Here is a 26,006-nt window from a genome sequence, read left to right as displayed (position 1 = left end):
ATATCTGATAATGGTACCCAATTTAACAGCCAATTGTTTAAGAAATTTGCAAAAGAATGGGACTTTGTACATATTACTAGTACTCCTGAATACCCACAATCAAATGGACTAGCTGAATGTGCAATGCAGAGTGCAAAGCAATTACTAGAAAAGTCAAAGCATGACAATACCAATGTCTTTTTGAATTTACTCAATCTCAGAAACATAACCCGTGACGATATACTTGGCTCACCTGCTCAGAGACGTCTACTTAGGCAAACCAGAACAACCTTGCCTATCAGTTCCAGTTTGCTGAGGACTAAAGCTAAAAACAGCAGAGCAATCAAAGCCCAACTATTCAAAAAGCTTTCTTTCCAGAAGTCCAGTTATGATAAATCAAGCAGATTTCTTCATTCATTAAAAGAAGGAGAGAGTGAGGATACAAATGGCGAAAGGTTTTGACTGGATTGGTCAAGTAACAGTTATATGTGCCAAGCCAAGATCCTACCTTGTAGAATTTGAGGGTGTGGAGTACATGAGAAATCACAGACATCTTCTTCCTTTATTAGAAATGATATTGCAGGATTGTTCCTGTGATACAGACTCTAGCTCTCAGAGCAATCCAGACAATGTTCCTGTTGCAGAACGTGCCTTAACTCCTACTTCCATTCCTGATGATGTTCCTGATGTCCCCAAAGCTGAACATTGAGCATAGACAGTACCAGTTGCTAGACCTAATTCTAATTCCTATGTCACACGATTTGGATGTATTTCCAAACCTAGTGTGAAAGACACAGCAACCTGGACCTACTTGTCTATATGTATTTAGTTCTGTATAATTGCATGTCAAAGAATTATTTTGTAACAATTGCATGTCAATCAGTGTATTCAGAAATGCATGACTTATTTCTCAAAGGGGGAGGATGCAGAATATGTGTGAGTGCTGTACCTTTAAGAAGCATTTCCAAGGACAGCACATGCATATAAAAAGCAAGCACGTACTAGCTTCAGTGCTATTTTGAGAATGCAGCCGGAGAGTTAGCATGTATGAGTGTGATATTTTATAATTATCTAAGTTAAAGTTACTAAGCCTCAATCCTGATGAGTTTGTACATAACAAAGCCACTTGAACAGAACCCATGAATGGTCATCTGTTTTATCCTGACCAAACGAGCGACAAATAGAGATGTGATGATAATCATCTTTTAAGTCTAGTGTTACCAGGAAACATGAAAGAAGAAGAAGAAGAGGTAGCAGGTTGTGCAGTGACATCATTTTGAAAATTGGGCACTATCACATACAGGTTTAGGAAAAAAAGAAAGAGAAAGAAAGAAAGAAAGATCCAGAACAAGTCCCAAGTATTTTCTTTCTTTGGCACTAGGAAGATCCTTGAATAAAATCCCATCCCCATCTAGGAAAGAAGAAAAAGTACAGTTTTGTACCTACCATAAATGTAGATGTCCGAGAGGAATGCATCTGCAGTCTTTACAAATGGGTTGTCCTGTCGTCAGGCAGCCCTTCGGTCGGCCGGATTCCAAAGTCTGGGTCTGGCTTCGGCTGGTGTCGCACTTCACCCGACGTCATTGCGGCAGTTATTCGGGTATAAAGGCATCAGCCAACGCCATTTTCCTCAGTGTTTCTTGCCCCAGATGCCAGGTGCCCTCTTGGATGGCTAAATTTGGATAAAAGCCAAAGTTTCCAAATAGTAGAGCGCAAACACACAAAATAAGCATGTATGTACATATATACTAACAAATACACCATAATAGATCCCCAAGCTAGCTGAAGATTGGCAAATACCCTAGGAGTACCTCAGAGGGGATGGAGGGTGGGTAATCCTGACTGCAGATGCATTCCTCTCGGACATCTACATTTATGGTAGGTACAAAACTGTACTATGTCCTTCAAGGATGCATCTGCAGTCTTTACAAATGGGTAGAATACCATAGCTAAACTAGGGTAGGAGGAAATGAGAAGAGATTATGGTGTAGTTAGGATCCCTTGCAAAACAGCAGTGGCAAAACCAGCACGGGATCTAGAGTATAGAGGTAAGTTATAATGCTTGGCAAATGTATGCACGGAGGTCCAAGTAGCAGCCTCTATAATGTCCTTGGTAGCCACTCCTCGTAAGAAAGCTGTGGTAGTGGCTGTAGCCCTTGTGGAGTGAGGCCTGATGTTCTCTGGAGTTTTCTTTCCATGGTAGGAGTAACAAAATCTAATGCAATTTCCTATCCATTTGGAGATTGTCTGTTTAGAAATTGGTTTTCCTTCCTTTCCTGTTGCATATGCTACCAGAAGCTGGTCAGTTTTTCTATTGTTTTTGTCCTGTCCAGGTAGTAGCGTAATTGTCTGTGTACATCCAAGGTATGTAAGAGCCTTTCTCCCCTGTTCTGTGGGTTGGGGAAGAATGTAGGAAGGTGGATAGCCTGATTTAAAGAGACTCTGGATACCACCTTAGGCATAAATGTAGGGTTTGTTCTCATGGATACTCTATCTTGATGGAAGATCAGGAAGGGTTGCACTGCCATTAATGCCTGTAGTTCAGAGACCCTTCTTGCTGAAGTTATTGCCAGCAGGAAAGCAGTCTTCCAGGATAAGTATTGTAATTCTGCTGTTGCTGCTGGTTCGAAAGGAGGAAGAGTCAGTTTTTCTAGCACAAAGTTCAAGTCCCATGCTGGCAATGGAGGTTTCCTGGGAGGTTTTACATTTTTAATTCCTCTCAGAAACTGTCTGAGCAGAGGATACAAAGACAGGAGGATCCAAGCTGTATTCTGCTGAAATAGCTGATGCATGTATCTTGATGGAAGAATAGGACAGGCCTGTATGGTAGAGCTCCACCAAGTACTCCAGGATGTTGGCTATGTTCACCAGTGTCACATCTTGCCCTTTGCAGTACTCCAGATGAGATATCTTTTCCATTTTGCTGCATAATTCTTTCTTGTTGAAGGTCTACGAGCCTCCAGGATTATGTCTTTAACCCTTTGGGATAAATTTGGGTTAATTGCTGTTATGTAATGTTCCAGGCAGTTAGCTGCAGAGTTTTTAGGTTTGGATGCAGGATGTTGTAGTTGTTCTGTGTTAGCAGTAATGGGATCAGGGGCAGTGTCCATATTTGTTCCCGGGACATGCTCCTCAGCAGTGGATACCAATGTTGTCTTGGCCAGTTTGGGGCTATCAGAATGATCCTCGGACGTTCCTCTTTGATCTTCAGAAGCACCTTGTGCATCAAAGGAAGTGGTGGGAATGCGTATGCTGTCAGGCTTTTCCAACTGAAAGAGGGAGTCCACCTTCCAAGCAAGTGGGTGGTAAGTCCTTGTGCAGAATTTCTTCAACTGGTGATTGCAAGGGGATGCAAACAAGTCTATTTGTGGTAATCCCCATTTTCTTGTGATGGTTTTGAAGATGTCCGGATGCAGCATCCATTCGTGGGCATCTGTTATAGTTCTGCTTAATATGTCTGCTAGAATGTTTTCCTTCCCTGGTACATAAATTGCCTGTAACTGAATGTTGTAGCTCAGAGCCACATCCCATAAGTCCAGTGCCAGCCGGCATAGAGGGTATGAGTGTGTGCCTCCCTGTTTGTTGATGTACCACATAACTGTGGTGTTGTCTGTCCTTATCAACTGGCCTTCTTGGAGAAAGGGTCTGAATGCCTGGATTGCCAATTTTACTGCCATCATTTCTTTTAGATTTATGTGCAGATGCAGCTGGTCTTGAGTCCATAGGCCTTGAATGCACTTGTCCAGCATGTGTGCCCCCCATCCGAGGTCTGAGGCATCTGTCGTGATGGTTTGTCTTGGTTGGCTTTTGCAGAAGGGCAATCCTGTGTGATTGGCAGGCCTGAGCCCACCATAGGAACTCCTGTTTCAGGCATGGGATCATTGGAATTTTGGTTTCTAGGCTGTGCTTGTGCTGGGACCACAAATTCTTTAGGTACCACTGTAGCTTTCTCATATGCAGCCTGGCATGAGGGACTAGTATTATGCAGGATGCCATGAAGCCTAGAGCTTGCAGCACTTTTCTTGCAGTTGGATGGTTCTGCTTGTTAATGCCAAGAAATAGAGAGGAAGTTGCTCTTTCTTTTCTGCAGTTAGGAATGCCATTTGTTTTGATGTGTCCAGTTCTGCACCCAGAAAGGTTATTCTTTGGGATGGAATCAGCCTTGACTTTTTTGTATTGACTGTGTATCCCAGGGCTTGCAGCAAGAAGATGACTCTTTGTAAGTCTTCTGTTAGTTTGTTTTTGTTGTCCGCTTGTATCAGGCAGTCGTCCAGGTAGGGATAGATTTGAATCCCCTGAAGTCTGCAATGAGCGATTACTGATGCCAGGCATTTCGTGAACACTCTGGGCGCAGTAGATAAGCCAAAGGGCAATGCTGAGAAGTGATAATGCTCTGATCCTGCAAGAAATCTGAGGTATCTTCTGCAAATTGGTCTTATGGGGACGTGCAGGTATGCCTCCTTGAGATCTAGAGTTACCAGCCAAGACTCCTTGCCCAGCATGGGAAGAAGCTGCTGTAAGGTCAGCATTTTGAATTTTGGAACAATGAGGAATGTGTTTAAAGCGGACAGGTCTAGAATAGGCCTCCATTTGTTTTCTTTTCTTGGTACCAGGAAGAGTCTGGAGTAAAATCCCTTTCCTTGCTCCATAGATGGTACCTTTTCCACAGCTCTCATTCTTAATAATTGAGATATTTGCTTTAGAGCTTCTGTCCTTTGAGTAGGTGGAAGGTTTGGCATTCCTCTCTTTTCTGGTAGAGTATGGAAATGGAACCTGTAACCTTGGTCTATAGTTTGCAAAATCCATTTTTCTCTTGTAATGCAGTGCCAGTTTCTTGAGAATAAGGTTAGCTTTCTGCCTAAGGGTGCTTCTAGTTGTTCCCTGGTAGGCGGTGCCACCGCCAAGTCACTGTGATTGAGTTGTTGTAGTGGTGGTGGCTGTATCCGTGCCTCGTTGGTTGTTACCCTGCCACTGGCGACCCCTGTAGGCACCCCTGGATTGGTTTCTGCCTCTAGAGTGCCTATTCCTGCCTCTTTGTGCCTTAGAGGATTCCGGAAAGGACCAATTCTTGGAGGGCCAGTTCCTGCTAAACCTTGGAGGTTGAACTTGTAAGAAATCTTTCACTGTTTGCACAGATTTTGCTTTCTCTTCCATCTTTTTTAGTACCTGTTGTGCAGGGGAACCAAATAAATTGACCTTGTCCATAGGTGCATCCAAAAGCTTAGATTTGACATGGTCTGGTAGTGCCTGTTCTTTCAACCATGCATGCCTCCTGATAACTGTGCCAGTCATGGCTGATCTAAAGGAAGCCTCCAGTGCATCATAGCCACATTTTAAAGAATGGTTACTAACCTGCTGTATGTTATGTACCATTTCTTGAACATACTTTTATCTAAAGATTCTTCAGAGGACAGCTTTTAGTCAACTGGTCAAGCATAAACTCTTGATATTGAATCATATGAAATTGGCAGTTCAAAGCTCTAGCTGACAAACTAGCAGAAGTGTAAACTTGTTTACCCCATCTCTCTAAGGACCTGGATTCCCCTTCTGAGGGAGGGTTTTTAGAAGAAGTAGCGGCTACAGCTTTAGGACCCTGGGAGATAGTCTCTGGATCTGCAAAGGAGCCTTATATAAGTGGTGATGAGTGTCCGGGACCCTGTAGTACCTATCGGGCTTAGCAGGAGCCGGAGGTAAAGAATCAGGAGCAGTGCAAGCATCATTAAATGCATCATCAACAACAGAAAGAACTGGAGGTATAGCTAAAGGCCTATGCTGTGGCAAATGTAGAAAGGTCCTAAGCCTTTTTCTAGAGTCTGAGAAATCTTGGCCCTGCCACTGAAATTGTTCCCTCATAGCATGCAAGGTTTCCCCAAAGGAAAATTCCTCAGGAGTAGAGGCTGAAGGGATGGACTCCTCAGCATCAGAATCTTCGTAAGGAGAATAAGAAGCCTCAGGAGGGTCTGTATGTTCTGAGTCATCAGAGGAATCATCTGTGGATACTGGCTCAGGGGGCTCTGCTCTAGGCCTCTTTTCTGGAGGAGGGAGAGAGACCCTGTCTGGATGAGGCTGGGCTCCACGAATTAAAGAGATGAGATCCTCAGCCAAAGAAAGCATGTGGGAGCTGGAGCTGGGCCTGTGAGAAGGGGGCTTGGCAGGCACAGGTTTTGATGCTTTGGCTGCTTTAGCCCTGGCAAAGGCCTTAATAGACATAGCTGGAGGAGGCCTAGCAGCTCCACGTGCAGGGGTTGAAACATCCAGGGGAATGGTGTCTGATAAATCCTGTGAAACCGCAACAGAAGGTTGGATTTCAGAAGCCGTTTCTACCAGGTTAGAAGAGGCCTCGGTAGAAGGCATGATATCGGCTGAAGAAAGAACCGCTTGCTCGGTTTCGGCCGAAACTGAGACACTCGTGGTTTGCTTAACCGCGGTTTCGGCCGAAACCGCGGACCGCGAGTGTCGGTCCTTTTCTTTGCGTTTTTTGGTAATTTGCATAGTCGGAGGATCCGACGGCATAATGTAGGCAAAATCGGAGCCGAAAATCTGTTCAGCAAAGTCCGACCGACATCTAAGCGTCCGTCGGTTAAAAGAAGCACAGGCTAGACAAGCTGCTACGTCGTGGTCTGGGCCTAAACAATGTATACAATAGGAGTGGAAATCTTTATGAGGTATTTGTTTCCCACAAGATAAACAGTTATTATCTTTCTCTGACATCGGCTGAGGCAAGAAAGAGTCCCCAACGGGGTACTTAGCTTTATAGAAGTCTTCGAAGTAGTATTCGGTAGTAGTAATCTCTGGATCTGACCGACCGGCACTTGCGAACAGCTTCTGCTTCAGGCGCCACGCGGCAAGAAAGACTGAGGAAAATGGCGTCGGCTGATGCCTTTATACCCGAATAACTGCCGCAATGACGTCGGGTGAAGTGCGACACCAGCCGAAGCCAGACCCAGACTTTGGAATCCGGCCGACCGAAGGGCTGCCTGACGACAGGACAACCCATTTGTAAAGACTGCAGATGCATCCTTGAAGGACATCTAATTCTATCACTCCTTTGGACAGCTTATTTTGAAGAAGAGGTGGAAACAAAAATAGTCTGATCTACAAGATGATGAAAGACCCTCAGGAAAGGAGGAATTTCCTCCCACTGCCATCTGTAACCCTGAAGAATGATTTTCAGAACCTATTTGTCTGAAACAATCTGTTGCCAAAGAGAAAAATGGAGGTTTAGCCTTTCAAGAAGAGAATGGGGGGGGGGCAGGGGGGGGGTCACAAGGTCTCTTGAGCAATCAGACTTATTGGGCTACCTTGGTTTTGGACCCCCTTGCCACTTATGAAGTATAAGTTTACTTGAGTTCTGTTGCTTATTTTATTTTTTTTGCCAAAACTGGAAGAGGAGAAAGAAAATCCCTTGGGCAATTTGGAAAAGGATGGCTGAAATGTCTTTGCCTGGATCAGCTTGCCCCTTCATTACTACGCTTTCCGATCACCTCTGCAGCAGAGGGAACAAACACTAAATTTTTATCCAAGGGAGATTTTAAAATCTCATTTTTTTACATCATCTGGGAGGTTCTGAGAAGGCAGCCAAGCAACCCCCTTAAAACAGTACCAGTGGCCATAGCCCTGGAAAAAGTATCAACAGAGTCATACACACCCTGCAAACAGTGAGTAGTGACCTGTGGAACAGAAGAAACTAACCATTTTTTCTTCACAAAAAGAAATTGTAGATAAAAACATTCTTCATACTTTAACTACATATCAGAAAAAACTTTAAGATATGGGCCTTACAATTTAAAATTCTGAAAATAAAAGTTGCAGAAGTATATACTTTTTTCCGTACCTGACAATAATTTCCCATCCTTATTAGAAAGAAAGAGGAGGACTGGAATTAACTAAGTGCTAAACTGTGGTGGAGTCAATTAGGGCTATAGCTGCTGGGTCAGGTCTGCGAAGAGTATTTAAAAGACTAAGGAACTTTACACATCCTATCTGCCTTTACAGGGGACAGCTGGCTGACTATCAGGAAAATTCCAAGTACACAGTACAGCAGGAATCGGTGTAGATTCATTTTGAAACAACTCATATAATTTTCTGAAGGAATGAGAAACCTTAAGTGTTCTCCCACTGAAAGCACTGGGATATTCAAACAATAGACTCAGAGAAAGAGAAAGCTCCACAGGAAGAATTAGACATAGAGCTCTCCTCTGAATCTAAATCAGAAATCTGAGGACAAAACCCTGAAACCGTTCCCTGCACCTTCCTGTTCAGATTCAGAATCTTGAATCTCTTCAGGAAAAGACATCCCACTTTCTTTTATTAGAAACTACTCTACACAAAGGAACAATAGCTTGAATTAAAATCTGAGGCAGTCCCTGTAAACTACTTCTATCCTAAGAAATTTGAGAAGGAGATCCATGTATGGTTTTCTGATTCTGTTTGACAGGAAAAAAGGTGCCAACTGTGTTAATAATGGCAGTCACTGCTTCCCCAGGAATGGGCACAACATTTTAAAACAAGAGGGAAACCTACCTTGTTCCCTCTCCCAAGTCTGACAACAGTGTCTCTCCCTTGCCTACTGAAGGGACTGCAACAGCTGCAGAGGACATGGCTAACCCCCAGTCCATAGTGGCTGTAAGTGCTACACCAGAGGGATTCATGGTAAGAGATGAGTGGTCTGAGGTACAACAAATAGCTATGACAGAATCACCAACCAGTGGCTGAGGCAAATTGCTAGCTTGCTGTGGTCATAAAGGCTGTTTAACTTTTTCTTTTTGTGGCTGGAAGGACCTACCATGGGACTGAATCTCTTCCATGGTCAAGCTGAAAACGGTGCTTCTTTCCTGTGGAAGACAAGAAACAAATGCTGGTAAAACTACCAGTACAAAAAAGTTACTTTTTTGACAGAAAAAAAGCACTTTTAAACACCATGGTAGCCCTACAATAGAAAATGAATCACAATTTCTCCACAAAAAATATATTATCAGTTACTTTACACTTCTTTTAAATTGACAGAAAAACGAGTGCTCCATTTAAAAATATGTTATAGTCTCAAGACAGTCCATTAAAACACAACACTCCTAGCTTTAAAATAACTTTTCTAAAAAGGAAAGTAAGAAAACATCACTAAATATAAGAAAATGAAAGGTTTTTCCCCTAAAGGGAACTTATCTTGCCAGCAAAGGAAAGAACAAGACGACTGTCGATACTCAAAAGCCTCAGAGGAGTGTACACTTCAGTTGCAATAAAGTTCTGAAGGGATTCATGCCCATACTTGTCTTTAGGTCAGCTCAACTCAAGCTGCTTGACAGCTTGAGATCACGGAAGGTACCCTGAAGCTTTGGAAGCTGCCCCGTTGTCATATCCTTGGCAGGATATAACCCATGCAGCTAAGGCTACCGCAGTGATCAATATAAAGAATATTTTTTGAGGACAAACCTGTGTTCTTATGCAATGATCATGATTTACTCAGACTTTCTCCCTGAGGTGATTCTTTCAAACTATAAACAAGAACATTTTGGTCTTAAAACAACTTCTGCAAATGTCTGATGGGCTACCTCTGTTTTGTCTTCTCTCTAAACATTCCTACAAAATGTTTTCTCAATATTCTGCCCATTTATATAGACCACTGGCAACATCTGGTCACAAGCAGTCACTCTACAACATATTCATTATGAAAACAGAGTTGCATTGATCAGCTCTTTGCAAGCTGCAGTCTCAACAACAAATGATCCAGGTTATTCACGTATCTTTAAGACAAACATTCCCTATTGCTTTTCACTGGAGCTCTGTTGAATTTATTTCTCTCCTTTAAAGCAGAAAAAGGTGTTGTAGGCTATACTTCAACATAATCTTTACCTAAATTTATACTGGTCCATTCTCTCCTGAGCTTTATTTTGTTTTTCAGGAGTCAAAGGAAGAAGTTGATGGAGAAAGCCTGGTTCCATGACAAAGAGAGATGGAGCCCTGACTGTATCCCAAGCGACCAGTTATTGATTAGTGACTCTGGCACTGAAGAAGCCAGGCAAGGAGGGAGAAGAATGAAGATGTATGGACTGCTCACTTCACCTGGGAAGATGAGGAGGGATATTTTACACTCAGAAGCACATCAGGTAGTGTCATTTCCCTGGTGCAAAGCAGAGAAATCACTGCTAAGTGCTTCAGAGGAAGGAGCAGGAGTTCTTGGTGGGAATTCTTTTTCGGTAAGTTAGGGGTCAGTCTCTATGGTCAGTCCACTGTATGCCTGCTTCCTGGTGTTTCCCTGAGCGCGTGAGAGAAGTATGGCTGTTTCAATGATAGCCCCTCCCAGTTCAATCCGCAACCCAATGATGTGGAATTAACAGTCCAATTAGGCAGGAAACGGGTGATGACAGTAACAAATAAATAAATAAATAAAAGCTGACACAGACTGTTTTCTTTTTAATATATTTATGACCCATAAGTGGAAGAGCAGGTGGCAGCACCATGTCTTGTAGTAGAGAATTTCCACATTTCAATAATGCTGAATGAAGATCTTCTCTGCTACAGAGACTGCATTACTGCATGTTTTATATGCTCAACAACTTCTACATAAAATCTTTAAAAATCTACACTACACTCTCAATCTGACCATTAGACTGTACACAGCTGGGACTGTATGAAACATGCATAACTTCCAGTTGTTCTGAAATGCTTTTAAACTTCATGCCTGCATACTGTGGACCATTACCTGATATTACAACGCACAGAATATCAGGTCTCAATACAACTTTTGTTAGTTAATCACACCTTTATAGCACCACGTAACTTTAAAATTTCTGGAAACTACACATAATATACACTACAAGACCAAGAGACTGAAAAAATAAAAAACACGGCAAAGAGGCAGGCAGAGTCTGAAAGATATTTAATACAATTAACAAAAAGTGAGTCCTTTCATCCACTTGAATGGACTTCCTCAGATCCTTGGGTAGTCTGAGGAAGTCTATTCAAGTGGATGAAGGCGCTCATGTTTTGTTAATTGTATTAACTACACATAATGCTCAATACAGATCAGATACACAAATTTTCAAAATGAAACATTTTTCCCAGTGTTTTGCCCCATTCTACCTGAAACTAAATATCAGAACATAGCTTCTCTCAGATAATTATAAGCATTGCACATAATACAGTTATGAACTTCTTGCTGTCCTAATGCAGACATTACTGTCTAATATAACATGTTACAAAATCTTTAATTAAATATGGCAATGCCCAAGTGAGACTTGCATATTCTTGCTAAAGTGTTTTTCTTTATCTGCTTAAACATTATTAGATCTTGTCTGAAAAGCTGACCTTGCATGCCAGAAATATCCTCCTTAAATATGACTGTGTTCCTCTCCATGGCATATTTTTGTTCTACACATCCTTTCATAGCAACTTAATTAAGCATCAACACTTGTGGATTAATGTTAGGATGTTTCTGGAACTGTTTCTGCTTCTTTTCTTTCTGCCATGGCTAAATGAGGTAGCACCAAGTTAACTTCCAGTTTATTTCCAAGCAAATATTCTTGCTCCACTGGCATTCAATATATCTGATACATGTATTTCTTTTCAGAAGTAAGGCATCAGCTGCAAAATGGCTGCAAACCTTCAGATCCGAGATTATTCAACATGACCTCAATTTGGGAACTTCAGGCAATGCACACTCTAGCAGCAGACATCTGTGACCTATCCCTGAGACCTACTCTAAGAGGTAGCCCTAGTTATACTGTTCCACTTTACATATAGGTTTATAGGTTAGTACTAAGCTAACTGCCCTTGTGAGCCATTTTAAGCTTAGCCAATTATCCCTTGTGAGACTCAAACCCTGCACCTTGTGTTTGTAAGGCAAACACCTTAACCATTAGGCCACCCTCCCAACCCCAATGGCACATAAACATCTAAATATTCCGTCTATCAATTTCTTATTTTTTCCTCCACAAAAGGAGTTTTGTATGCAATAGCAGAGCAGACTGCTCTATTATTTTCAGTTTCCAGTGTAAGCCACAACTCATTTACTCATCCATTGGTGTGCTCTTTTGTTCTGGTGCCCCTCTATATACACAGAGTCATACTACTACCTTCCTACAAACTGTCCACCTTAGCATGTGTAAACCCAGTCATGGTTCCCTTTCTACTACGCTTCTTTAACAGCCAAAGTATCAAAACAACATTTTTTCATGTTTAGTCAGTGGCATTTGTTAGTGGACAAATACAGTTTTTTACAATACTGCAGCTCAGGCTCTCAGACAAACATGTTCTTTTGCTTTAGTACCCACAGAAAGGATCTACTTTACATCCACTACTTCAGACAAATGAGATTCTAGCTCATTTCTAACCTGTCATATTCTGTCCATAAAGATCAAGATCACAATCATATTCTCAGCAACTCTTTGCATTTGCTGGTATATCAGAGGTTCAAGACTTCTCATACAAGGGTGGTAATCAGCAAGTAAAATGCTAATTTGAATGAAGTATTACGAGCAGGTCATGCTTAAGACCACAGAGTCTAACTTTCAGATGCTCAGACACCTGCAAAATTGCACCTGCTTGTGGTAAAGGTCATAAAACCCACTGCTATGACTTATAAAAATGTTTGACAGTGGTCCATGATGGAAAATGGAAATAGTTGCCAGCTTTAATGGAACACTTTTTCAGCAATCTGCTCGCTTTTAATGACAGGTTGAAGCTTTTCAAGTGCTAAGATCCACAGATTGCCAACAACTACATGAGGTGTCTGATGTCCCATTAATAATGGAGACAAGAGTATTTTTTTCAGTAACTCCTCATTTTCCAAATGATGTTATTTACTTGGCACTGATGATTCTAGGGAAGGAGAACTTCACATCTCCAGCTGAAGGATGTCTAAATGGTCAATATTCATGGAGATTCTCCCCACCTTGAATGAATATAGTTAACACAGACCGAGTTTGTTCTGTAATTTGTTTGGTGATAACAGGATCTTAAATTTAGCCTGCATTCATATTCACCCCAAAATCCTATTGCTAATTAATGCAACTGTATTTTCAGGCTTTCTTCACTTCTGATAGACTTTATTACTGATGGTAAGTAATACTGCACTAGATATTATTAACTATATTCTGTGTGGGCATCCACTGCTGACATCCAACTGGTTGCTTGTCCACAAATAATCTAATCATTCTCCCTATGCATGTGGTGTGTGTACATGTGTGGTAAGGAGGTAAATACACTGAGGTAATAAATCATCAGAGAGGGCCATCTACTTAGGAACAAAAGACCTCTAAGCTGCATGGACCAAGTTTCTCACTAACCCCATGGTGAGTATCTCGGGACAGATACTACCCCACAATAATGCATCTGAAGTATAGGCCTCTGTATGATAACCTCCTGGGAATAATAACACCATAAAGACATATACTCCTACATGTGAATCCCAAGGCACTTGTGCTCTCTCCATACTTATTTCTAAGAGGGGATCAATGATTTCCCCAGTCTGCATCAGAGATTTGTTACAGCCCCCCCCCCCCCAAAAAAAGACAGAATGTTTCTAGCAGTTTGATCTGTCCAACACAGGTGCCATTCAACTCTACCATTAAGTGACGTCACCAGCATGCCAGATGACAGTTTCCCCTCTGCAACATCACCTGTTATATGCATCTGTGTTTTTTTAACTATAATGTTTGTCTGTGCACAGTTTTTATAATAGTTGCACTATAACTAAATCTGAAAACAAACACTCATTACTGCAACACATAATTAAAAATCAATTCAATAAACACTGTTACATTAAAACTATTACTAAAAGAAAATATGATGGGCAGTATCAACCAGGGGCAAGAACTGTAAAAAGTGCCACGTTTAGTATTGTTTATAATAGAGTTTCACCGTACATCAACCACTTCAGCTTTATCAAACTAGGGTTTTTCAGTAAAGCAATAAAGCCTTTTCTTCTCTTCAAAGCTAGTCGAAGAACAGTAAGCCAGCAAAAGCATCAAAATATGGTTCACAGAAAAAAGTGAGAACTTTGCTTTCTCCTCCTATGTGAAGGGCATGCAGCTGGGATGACAAAAACAAAGGAATGCCAGTGCTGTCCCTCAGAGCTAAAGAGGCCTACACTGTGAAGAGATTCGTCTTCTGAGAGGGAATAACAACCGCTACCTGAAAGGGAAGAGAGTGTAGCTACATATCCATTTTTTCACAGATTATCTGGAACTGAAGTACCTCATCCAGTTCTCAGGCAGTGCAGGTACACAGTCCAGTTTTAGAAGCACTTCTATATTATTCAGGGATCAGTAGCATTAGCTAATGACATCAGTGTATCTACACCCTGGAGGGAAGACAGAAGGTGACTTTTTACTTCCAAAAAGGATTTCTGAGTTAACAAGCATGTCTCTCTTCAGTTTATGGGTAAGAGTACTCAGTCTGATGATGTCTGTTTTGTCAGCTTTGAACATTAAGCCATAAAAACTAATTTCTTTCATGAAAAACAAAAAAAAGTTGTTTTTTCCTTAGCCGTTACTTTTTTTTTCAGGACATCACCGGATCAAAAGGTTGAAAAAAAGCTTTAAATGCATCACAGAGCATCAAGAAACCCATGGTTTCTCTTCTGGGGATCTGGGGCCCCCATGCCCTCAGCTCAATTAAATGAATTCTTCCAAAGATATTACAAGTGCAGTGTTGCTCAGTAATCATGTAGTGAAAGGATACAGGAGAACAGGAGAGTGAAACAGAGTATGAGAAAAACAAGAAAAAAGTGATCTTGATGGTATGGGTAGACCACAATGGGAAGATAAAGGAGGTCGCTGCAATATGCGCCAGGTGAGCAGTGAATAATGGAGCCCTCACCATACTTCACTTAAGTGTATTGGTCATGGTTGTTTTCTTACATTTTAACCATGTCATGTATTACATAAAGTACCAAACTGCATTTTTTCTCCATCATTGAATGTTTTTGAATGCAGGTCGAGAGGAAGTCTTTTAAAATGCCACTTAAATTCCAAGCATGTCACTGAGGATAAAATGAAAACATTAACCTTATGATATAAATTAGGAAAGAGTGAAAGGCGTCATACAACTTAATGGATATATTACCACGCAATAGACATATCACCACGCATGCAAGAGATGTGTCCATTAAAGTCCATGTATGTATGTACTTCACGACAATATCACGAATATTACTGAGGGATAAAAAAAGACAGTTTACGGCTGGTCCTGCAAATAATCACTACAGATGGTACTTAAACTGGTAGGGTGGGACAGTGTATAGCATTGTTGCCTCACACAAAGAAGTTCACCTGTTTGATTCTTGGCTGAGGTGCCTACTGGGTGGAGTCTGCATGTCCTCCCTGGGTTCATGTGGGTTTCCTCTGGGTGCTCTATTTTCCTCCCACATTCCAAAGCCATGCAGTTGGTGGACTGGGCAGTCTAAATTGGCCATAGGTGTGAGTGTGCGTGTGAGTGTGTGATGTGGAAGAACTACTGTGACAGGATGTAAAGGAAGTGCCCCTGAACAGACAGCAGTGCAGTCAGGGCATTACACAGCTTGTTTTCCAATCCATTCAATCACCATTCATAAAGTGGTAAGAATTCTGCCAACTTTCTTTGGGATGCCCACCCTTTTATCTTTGTAAGAATCCTCTCTTATTGTTCTGATTATTAAGATGAAAATACACAGACTGGGGAAAAGAGTAGCTTATGTATTCCACTTCTATCTCAGCTAATTTTAAGCTGCACAGAAAGTTTTAAGGGTGTTCTGGCTATGGCACATAAAGGTTAAGAAACTTTTGACAGGTCAATTACGCAACACTGACAAAGAGTTGCCTAAAACAAAACGCTTGAAGTGATACTGCAGCCATACGTATGCATGTTTGAATTTTCATTTCTGTGTACCATAAACTGATCAGTCTAGGAAATAGTCTGCTGTGACAACAGAGACAAAAATGGCAATTCTACAGAAGCTTTTCAAAATATGACTAACAGTTCAGATTATTTACACTTTAATTAGAACACACTTCAAACCTGTTTTCATCTTCCCTCTTTTTTGTCCTGATGAAGGTGAAATGTTTGTTGCATTTGCCTTCTGAATACGTCCTTTTCTCTTCTTGTTTTCTTCTGACAAGCTGTTATTTTCGAGACACACAGAAGATTCACAGACCATAGAGTCTGCCTTATTTTCCAGAGGTGCACCACTCTTGGAAGCTTCTGAGACATGCAACTGCTGTCCCAAATGACTTTGTCCATGCTCTGAAATGGAATAACGAAAATAAGTAAATGTATATTATGGCATCATACAGGAAAGAAATTAGAGAATATCCTACAATCATATGTACTTCCCTACCTTATCTAATATTACAGAATCTGGAACACCTAGATGTAATACTTTTAACTAAAAGGGAAAATGTACTGTGTGGGCTCATAGAATGCATACTACAATCCCATGCACAGGGAGGGAAGAAAGAAAAACAGTTATCTAATCCATCCAAAGGGCCTCAGTGAGACAGATGCCTGGTGTCAAAGCCATGGCCTCAAGCTCAATGCCAAAAAGTGCATTGTCATCCCTTTTGGTAAAAACTCTGTACACATGAACTACCACATAGGCGGTAGTCTACTTAACACCGATGGTGTGATAAGAGACCTTGGGACACAGTGGACAGTAGTCTCTCCTTTGATAATCACATCGCCACAGTAGTCAGGAAATCCTTCTACGTGGCACACCTCATCACAAAAGGTTTCTCATCCAGGAAAAAAGAGGTCATTGTTCCCCTCTACTCATCACTCATTAGACACATTATAGAGTACAATGCCCCTTTTGATATGTACCTCACAAGATATCTACAACAACTGGAAAGGCCACAGAAATACCTCACAAAGAGGATTACCAGCCTCAAACAGATGCCCTACGCAAACCATCTCAAAAACACCAGCTTTACTCTGTCGCATATCGCTTACTCAGAGGCGATCTCTGCCTAACATACAAAGCTATGTCAAACCCAGAACTGTTGGACATGCTCCACGTAAAGAAATCCCAATCCCTCCAAGCTACACGCTCTAGGGACCTAAACCTTGTCACCACAATAAACAGAACATACTGGAGGGATAGATTTCTGTCCCAGAGACTTCCCATACAATGGAACAAACTACCTATCTATATCAAACAAAGCTCCTCATTAGCACTCTTCAAGAAAAATCTTGATGATTGGATGGGAAATAGGAAATTCACCCCAGGGATCACTTCTGTGGCTCTGCTTGACAGGGGCAAAGGAAAATAATTTTCTTGGGTGGCAAAAGCCAGGGTACCGTTTGGCTAGGCTTACAGAGGCCCTAGGGCCAATAGCCTAATACCTACCTATGAACCTATACCTCTCAACCTTTTAGCATAATTTAGTAAAATCTAGGACAGAAGCTGCTGTTAAAAGGGATAATCAGTAGGACATATAAAATATTGCAGGATGACTATAGGAATCAATCAGAAGTTAGAAAGGATTGGGAAGAGAGACTGGATAAGCAATTCACAAAGAAACGAAAGGGAGATACATATAGGGTTCCCAAATATTCAAAGCCCAGAAGATTCAGGATCTTTGCTTGGAAGTGCTTGCATAGGTATTTTATACCCCAAACAGACTCCAAAGAATTTTTCCTCAGGTAGTCTGCAAATGTTGGAGGTGTGATGGTGAAGAAAGAGGTAACTGTGAACATATTTTTGGGAGTGTAATGTTTAGTAGACTTTAAAATTCCCTGCAGATACTCGGTCAGAAATACTGGGTGAGAAAACTGGTATAAACTAAGGAAATTATTTTCTTGAGATGTGATACAAAATCTGAACTGAATAGAGACAGTAAGGCCTTGCTGAGTTAAACCAACCATATGAGAATTAGTGAATATAGTAACAGAGATAAAAGAAATGGAAGCAAGATATTTAGAAAAGGGTAAGAGCAAACTGCATAGAAAAAAATGGGAACTGTGGGAACCATACATGCATAATAATGTTTTGAAGGATGAATGAGGTTTAAGGAAATGCAGGAATTGAATGAGTTATATAATGTCTGACTGGCAATGACTGTATAGAAGATCATATGGGATGTATGTTTGCAACTGAAAATATGTCTATACGGTTTGTTTTCATCCACATAAACTATGATCGCCTATGCCATAAGTGATAATTCAATAAAGATGTTTATTGTTTAAAAATAAAAAAAATTAGCACAAGAAAATGGGGGTACAAAGGCCCAAAAACAGGGTAGGGCTTTAAATATTGCTCTTATAATCTTAGAAAGTTGCAAGAATAACAGATTTGGTGTTTGTATGCATTTTATGAAGGATATAAAGTTTGTACCTCAAATGTTTGTCATTACTTAGCAACTTCAATCCTCAGTGATAAGCTAGAAAACCACAAATTTTATGTGGAACAGAGCAAAAATGTGAGACATAATTCTGGACATTCTGGAAAAATCTGGACAGCTGAGAGGTATGATCTTACCAGGTGTTCGTTCCAGCTTTGTCAAGGTATCCAGAGCAGTACTGTAGAAACAAGACAGAAAGGAAGGTAGTCAGGTAGCCCAACTTCGTTTTCTCAGTAGAACTTTCTTCATACATTCCACCTTTCCTCATGGTCTTCACACGCATGACATCTGCCTTTGGTAAACCTTGTTACAAACAATATCCTCAGGGAATACGTCACCTTTTAAAACTCAGTATCTGTCACACTTTCTACAAGGCTGTTTCATGAAAACCTTTTCAGTTTTCTTCTTAGCTGACTGATTTTCATTTCAGAAGCATAGTATAACCTGGATAATTGCTCCTAACCTACAGATATCCACTTCTAAACAACTGTCGTTGGCACAAAAAGGCATGTATTTGGGAAACAGGTTTTACATAACTTAAGGGCAATACAGTGCTCAATAAGACTTCTGCCTCATTGCTACAAGGGTCAGAGTTCAACCATGCCCCCCCCCCCCCAAATACGGTCTCTTTGGAGATTGTATATTTTCAAAATGTATCCATAGGTTTTTCCTGGTTTTTCCATTTCTCTCACTTCTCAAAACAAATCAGTGGACTGACTGAAATACTTAATGCACTACAGTACATAAAAAGGCCGTTAAAATAATGTTCTGATGAAGGGACATATGACTGACCATTCTACTATGCAAAGGTGGTTCAAGTTCCATTTCAAAGAATATCTTTTCCTATGAATGGGAGCCGAAAATAACAAGGATCTGCTTCTATGTCTGGTCAAAGACAAGTGCTTGTCCAACAAATTGATGTAAATGGCTTTTCTGAAATGTTCTTGCTGGATGTGACTTAGTAGGAAACATTCCAAATACTCATCTATCTGAAACACTAGTAATTTCCATCCTGTAAAAAGAAAGACCTTGTAGACTGGTCACAAAACCAGTGTTGCTTGGGGAATATTATGCCATGGCAACACCTAGGCAAATGTTTGACTTCATGCACTAAATAAAAAAAAATAGTTCAATTGTGAAAGTAAAGTTACCATAACAGTAGCTGTTTGAATGATCACTGCTGCAGTAGCCTTACTTATACGTGTTATATCTTGCCAAAGATACAACTGCCAGCCAACTTCCAAAGCTTCAAGGCACCTTCCACATGCCCAAATTGTTGGGCAACTCGAGGTGACGTGACTTGACTAAAAGACACGTTTGGGTGCAAAGCCCTGCACAGCTTCCCTGCCAACAGACAGGGGGAAGCTGAGCCATGAAAGGACAATGTTAGGAAGAACAAAAAAAAAATGTCCTCACCCTGGCATAAACAACCTACCAAAAAACAAGGGGGATGGAGGGAGGGAGTGGCTACTGCAACAGTGATTATTTGAAGATCTACTGTTATGGGAAATTTACTTAACTGTATTATGTTCATCATATTGATAACAGTTGCAGGAGCCTTAGCTATATGGACATATTATCCTAGCTTACTACATTTGGGAGGTGGAAGGAGAATTCCCTGGAGAATGGTACTTGCAAAGCCTGATCTAGACCTAGAGAAAGAATCAAGCTTATAGTGCTTTGTAAAAGTACGTGCAGAGGCTCAAGTAGAAGCTTCTAGAATACTTCAATCCAACCCTTTCTAAAAAGCTATAGATGAAGCCAAGGCCCTGATAGAGTGGACCTTGACCCTGCCTGGAACAGTTTAGTTGTGGTTAGTATAACAAAAGGTCAATAACCTTAGACAACCATTTGGAAAAAGTCTGCTTTGACATAGGTTGTTCCTTCTTCTTACAGGTATAAGAAACAAACAGGCGATCAGAAGATCTCAAAGATTAAGTTCTGCTAAGACAGTACCTGAGTTGTCTGTGGACATACAAGGTAAGGAGCGCCCTTTCTCCCTCATTTTTGGGTTAAAGTAAGAAAATGAAAAGATGGATAGTCTGGCTTAAAAGTAAACCCAAATATCCCTTTAGACATAAAAGCAAGATTAGTTCTCAAAGAAACCCTGTCCCTGTGGAAAATGAGGGAAGACTGACTCAACTAAGAGCTTTCAACTCGGATACCCTTCTTGCAAAGTTCAAAACAATCAGTAAAACTGTTTTCCATGTTAAGAACCTCAAGTCAGCTAGGTTAGCTGGTTCAAATGGAGCAAATGTTAGCTTTTCTAACACAAAATTAAGATCCTAAAGACGGGATACAGGCTCTCTCAGAGGCCTCTTATGAAAAGCCCCTTTATAAATATTGTAAAACAAAAGAACTACCCCTGAATGGGCAGTGATTATGTTGTTGGCACCAACTAGAAAACCATTTCCATTTGCTAATATATAATTTTCAAGGGGCAGATTTTCTTGTCTCCATTGGTACCTGCTGTACCACCTCAGAAAAGAGGTGAAAAATGAATTACGACCCTATCATCCAGGCAGTCAAATAGCGCTGATTGGTGTCAAGGTGTATCAAACACCCTTGTGTGAGTAGATCCAATATGTGAGGTAGCATGTGGTAATTCCCAATGGTCATTTCCAAAAGAAGGGAGACAGTACACTTGTGTACACTTACCATAAATGTAGATGTTCGAGTGTATTCACTGTTGCAGTCCTAACCAATGTGTTATCCGGCTCCTGGTAGCCTTCGATCGGCTAGAATACCAAAGGTAAGTAAATATGACATCGGCTGTCATCGGCTGTAAAGGATGTCAAGACGTCCGATACAAAAGGAGACAGTCGACATCACTTCCTCCGTCTTTCTTGCCATAACAGTCAGGAGTCCCCAGAAAACAAGGTTTAAGCCAAAAGAAACTTTGGCAAATAAAACAAGATTCAGCCTGCACCTTAGGAAAGGAGAACAGGAAAGGACCAAAAAAAAGGGGGAAGGAGGGAGGGAAAGCAGGACTGCAACAGTGAATACACTCGAACATCTACATTTATGGTAAGTGTACACAACTTTACTATGTTCATCGTGTTTCACTGTTGAAGTCCTAAACAATGGGTTGATTACCAAAGCCCAGAGAAAAGGGAGGACGAACCAACAGAATCAAGGATTGGAGAGAATGCCCTACAGAATAGCTGTGGCAAACCCTGCCCTGGTTTAGACAACAAAGGCAAATTATAATGCTTTGTAAAAGTGTGAACAGAAGAGCATGTGGCAGCCTCTAAAATGTCTTTAGTAGGGACACCACTTAAAAAGGCTGCAGAAGTAGAAGCTGCTGTTGTGGAGTGGGTTCTAACCCCTTGAGGAGGAACCTTGCCATGAAAGGAATAACAGAAACTAATACAATGTGCAATCCATTTAGAAATGGTTTGCTTAGAGATAGCTTTGCCCTGAGCTCCAGGGGTAAAACTGACCAATAACTGTGCTGGTATCCCAAGATCTTTAGTCCTGTCCAGGTAAAACCTGAGCTGTCTGTGCACATCAAGAGAATGTAGGATCCTTTCACCTCTATTTCGAGGATTAGGAAAGAAAGTAGGAAGGTGTATGGACTGATTAAGAGTCAGGCTAGAAACCAACTTAGGCATAAAAGAGGGATTGGTTCTCAAACAGACACGATCTGCATGGAAAATAAGAAAAGGCTCCACAGCCATCAAAGCTTGCAGCTCCGAAACCCTCCTTGCTGAAGTTATAGCCAAAAGGAAGGCAGTTTTCCATGAGAAACACTTTAAATCTGCAGTGGCAGCTGGCTCAAAAGAAGAAAGAGTGAGTTTCTCTAGAACAAAATTAAGATCCCAGGCTGGAGTAGGTGCCCTTATGGGAGGTTTTAAGTTGCAAGCATCTCTAAGAAACATTTTCATCAGGGGATGAGAGAAAATGGGTTGCTCAAAAGAACAATGAGCAGAAATGGCTGAAGCATGGATCTTGATAGAGGAAAATGAAAGACCACCCTGAAGCAAATCAGCCAAGTATTCCAGGATCAGAGGAAGAGTAGGCTGAGAAGAAGATTCCTCTCTAGCCTGCATCTAATGAGAGAATCTTTCCCATTTGCCAGCGTAGGACTTCCTAGTACTAGACACCTGGCCTCCCTCAGCACGTCAACCACCTGCTGGGAAAAAGAAAAGGAGGGAGTCATACAATGAGCCATGCTGCCAAATGGAGAGACTGAAGATGAGGATGTAGAATGTTTCCCCCTTCCTGAACCAAAAGATCTGGTTTCAGAGGAAGATGCCAAGGAGGAAATTGGGAGAGACTGTGAAGCGGTGGATACCAATGCTGTCTGGGCCAGTCTGGAGCCATGAAAATAGTCCTTGGTCTTTCATCCCTTATCTTCAATAATACTCTGGGAAGAAGAGGAAGAGAAGGGAAGGCATAAACTGACAGAAGCATCCAATGGAAGGACACAGCATCTACTCTCCAGGCCTTGCTGTGATGCTGTCTGATGCAAAAATGTGGTAGAAGGTGGTTGTCTGGGGAGGAGAAAAGATCCACCTGAGAAGTGCCCCAACGATGAATGATGCTGTAAAAGACTGCTCTGTTCAGGTGCCACTTATGAGGATCCAGGGTCTGTCTGCTCAACTGGTCTGCCAAAACACTGAGTCTCCCTGGAAGAAACTGAGTTAGGAGATGCAGGCCCAGGGATGCTGCTATGGACAAAAGATTCATGCTCTGCCTACACAGGGGGTAAGAATGAGTCCCTCCCTGTTTGCTGATGTACCACATGACTGTGGTGTTGTCTGTCCTGACAAGCAGAGTTCCTGGAGAAAGAAGATGCTTGAAAGCTAGTAAGGCCTGATGAACTGCTATAAACTCCTTCAGGTTTATTTGCAGGTGCATCTGCTGGACATTCCACCGTCCCTGTATGCATCTGCCATCCAGGTGAGCTCCCCAGGTGTAGTCTGATGCGTACATGGTAAGAACTTGAATGGCAGGAGATAGGCGAAAAGGTATGCCATTGTTTTGTAGACAGGCTGTCGCCCACCATAGAAACTCTGTTTGCAGACATAGAAGCAGAGGAATTATCATATCCAGGTCCTGTGTGTGTTGACACCAAAGGTTCTTGAGGTACCATTGCAATTTATTTTATTTTTTTTATTTTTATTTATTTACATTTGTTAACCGGGCTAGTACAACTGAATATATTTCCATTTTCAGCAGAAGCCCGGGGAGAAAAGCTCCACAGTAACATTTAAATGTTTATAATGTACAATTTTGTGAGAAAAAGGAAACATGAAAGTGTAAAACAAACAGTACATGAGAGAACAGTAGTTCCAAAGTCAATACTATCTAAGAAACAATACCATATACAAAGAGAAATATTTACACCAATATAAAAATAATACAATCGTTAGAAATCAGTAGAGAGCCTTAGCTACAGTAAAATAAGCTAATTAAGAAATACAGGAACTTTGAAAGGAATAAGATACTCCTACAGTAATGTATGTGAGGTTGTTAACAAATATGTTCACAGTTAGTTCATATCCTATTTTTAGGAAATAGTTTAAAGTAGTTTACGTTACTAAGGGGTAAGTAGTGTTTGAAAAAGTAATGGGAGGGAGGATATAGAAACATGGCAAAAAAGAATGCAGACAGTTAGTCAGGGTAACAGCAAGGGCATAACCAGTTAGTTATAAGATGTTTCTTCAGCCTTTGTTTAACGAGTGGGAGGGAGGGAAGTGCAGTTAGATCTGATGGCAACATGTTCCAGAATTTTCCAGTGGTATTTGAAAACAAGGAGTCACCTGCCATGTTATTAGATTTGGTATTGCTAGCCAGTAGTTTAGTGGAGGAGCGTAAGGAGTTGAGGTTTACATAGGGGGTAACAAGGTTAGTGAGTATCGGTGTGTTCTTGGGCTGGTAAAATATCCTGTGAATAATGGTAAGTTGGGAGAGTATCAGAATGTTTTTTAGTTCAAGCCAGTTAAGTTGCTTTAAGTTCAGACAGTGATGGGTTCTTAATGGGTTCCCAGTGGCAAACCTTGCAATATTATTATAGGAGTTAGTTTAGTGAGATTATTTTTCTTTAGGTTGGTATAAATGGGGGAAGCATAAAGAAGAGTGGAGATTAAATGGGAGTGGGCAATAGTAGTTCTGGCTGTTGCTGTTAAGAATGGTTTTATTCTATATAGGGAGCCCAATTTTCTATTTACGGATTTTATAGTGTTATCGATATGATTATCAAATGTAAGGTTATTGTCAATTAAGACTCCTAATAGTTTAGTGGTAGAGTCTGGGGTTATAATGGTGCCATTATTTGATTTGATAGAGAAATTGATTGGGGGGGACTTACTGTTAGGTGTAAAGAGTAATAGCTTGTTTTTTTTTTGGCATTCAAACGAGGCAACGTTTTAGGAACCATGCCTCGACTGAGTTGAATACTATCTGAGTTAGGGATTGTAGTTCAGATGTGGAGTTGGCAGAACATATGAGCGTGGAATCATCTGCATATTGTATGCAAGTAGCTTGAGGGATTGCTAAGTAAAGGTCACTGATGAACACTGAGAATAGAAGTGGGCCGAGAATGGAGCCCTGAGTTACTCCAAGGGAGACTGATAGGTGGGAGGATAGTTTATTCTCCCAAAGGACTGCTTGTTTCCTATTGTTAAGGTAGGACTTAAACCAATGAACAGCCTTGGTGTCAAGAGCAAGGGATTCAAGAGTTTTTAGGAGTAGTGGGTGGTTGACCATGTCAAAAGCTTTTGACAGATCAATAAAGAGTGCAGATGAGAGGAAGTTGTTGCTACGGTTTTTATTGATAGAGTCAGTGAAAGATAGGAGGGCTGTGGTGGTACTATGAAATGGCCTGAAGTCATGCTGACAATTAGCTAATATATTATGTTGGGTTAGGTGGTTGATAAGTTGATGGTGAATACATTTTTCCATAACTTTTGCTAAGGGTGATAAGAGTGCTATTGGCCTATAGTTGGAATACTCATTGGAGTTTCCACCTTTATGTAGAGAGATAATGTGGGAAATTTTCCAGATATCTGGGATGGTTCCATCATTTATGGTTCGGTTTATAAGGATGGATATAGGATATGCAATTGCTTTGGCTGCTTTTTGCAGGTATTCAGATGGTATTTGGTCTGCAGAGGGAGTGCATGGCTTTAGTTTATGTAAAAGTTTTTGGATATATGTGGTAGTGATGGGTTGTAATTGGAATGTAGGGTGAGTATTAGGTAAAGAGGTTTGAAGATTAGAGTTGTTAGTGAACAGTTGGGAGGCTAGAGATTTTATGGTGTCGGTGAAGAAGGTATTAAAGGCATTGGCAGTTTGAAGGGAGGTACTGTTATCAGCCCAAAGAGGGGGTGGTGTACTGGAATGTCCTGGGTGAAGGAGTCTATTAACGGTAGACCAAAATTTTTGTGGGTTGTTTTGGTGAGATTGCTGTAGGTTACAATAGTAGTTTTTTTGTCAGTCAGTATAGCTTTTTTAGTGGTATTCCTTAGCTGTCTGAATGTTTGTTGCTCTAAGATATTTTTGGATGCTCTCCATTTGGCCCAAGATTTATTTCTAAGTAATATGAATTGTCTACTTTCTTTTGAAAGCCAGGGGACAGGTTTGGATTTCATTCTGATAGAACGTTTAGGAGCATGCTTGTCAAGGATAGTTAAGAATTTAGAATTAAAATATTTGACTGCCTGCTCAAGAGGGAGAGTTTTTAGTGGATACCAGTTACAGGCATTA

General features: G+C 41.0%; 1 protein-coding gene across 1 annotated transcript in view; it reads right to left on the bottom strand.

Moving 5' to 3' along the window:
- Positions 1–26,006, bottom strand: part of PRDM15 (PR/SET domain 15) — an 852,733-nt gene that overhangs the window by 629,808 nt on the left and 196,919 nt on the right. Inside the window, exon 7 of the mRNA XM_044071950.1 lies at positions 15,973–16,197. Coding sequence (XP_043927885.1) covers positions 15,973–16,197 — 225 coding nt within the window. The remainder of the gene's footprint in view (positions 1–15,972; positions 16,198–26,006) is intronic.

This window comes from Protopterus annectens, chromosome 5.part0, assembly GCF_019279795.1.
Source record: "Protopterus annectens isolate FY-2018-M chromosome 5.part0, PAN1.0, whole genome shotgun sequence".
NCBI classification, from domain to species: domain Eukaryota; kingdom Metazoa; phylum Chordata; order Ceratodontiformes; family Protopteridae; genus Protopterus; species Protopterus annectens.
This window is presented reverse-complemented; position numbering and strand designations above follow the sequence as displayed.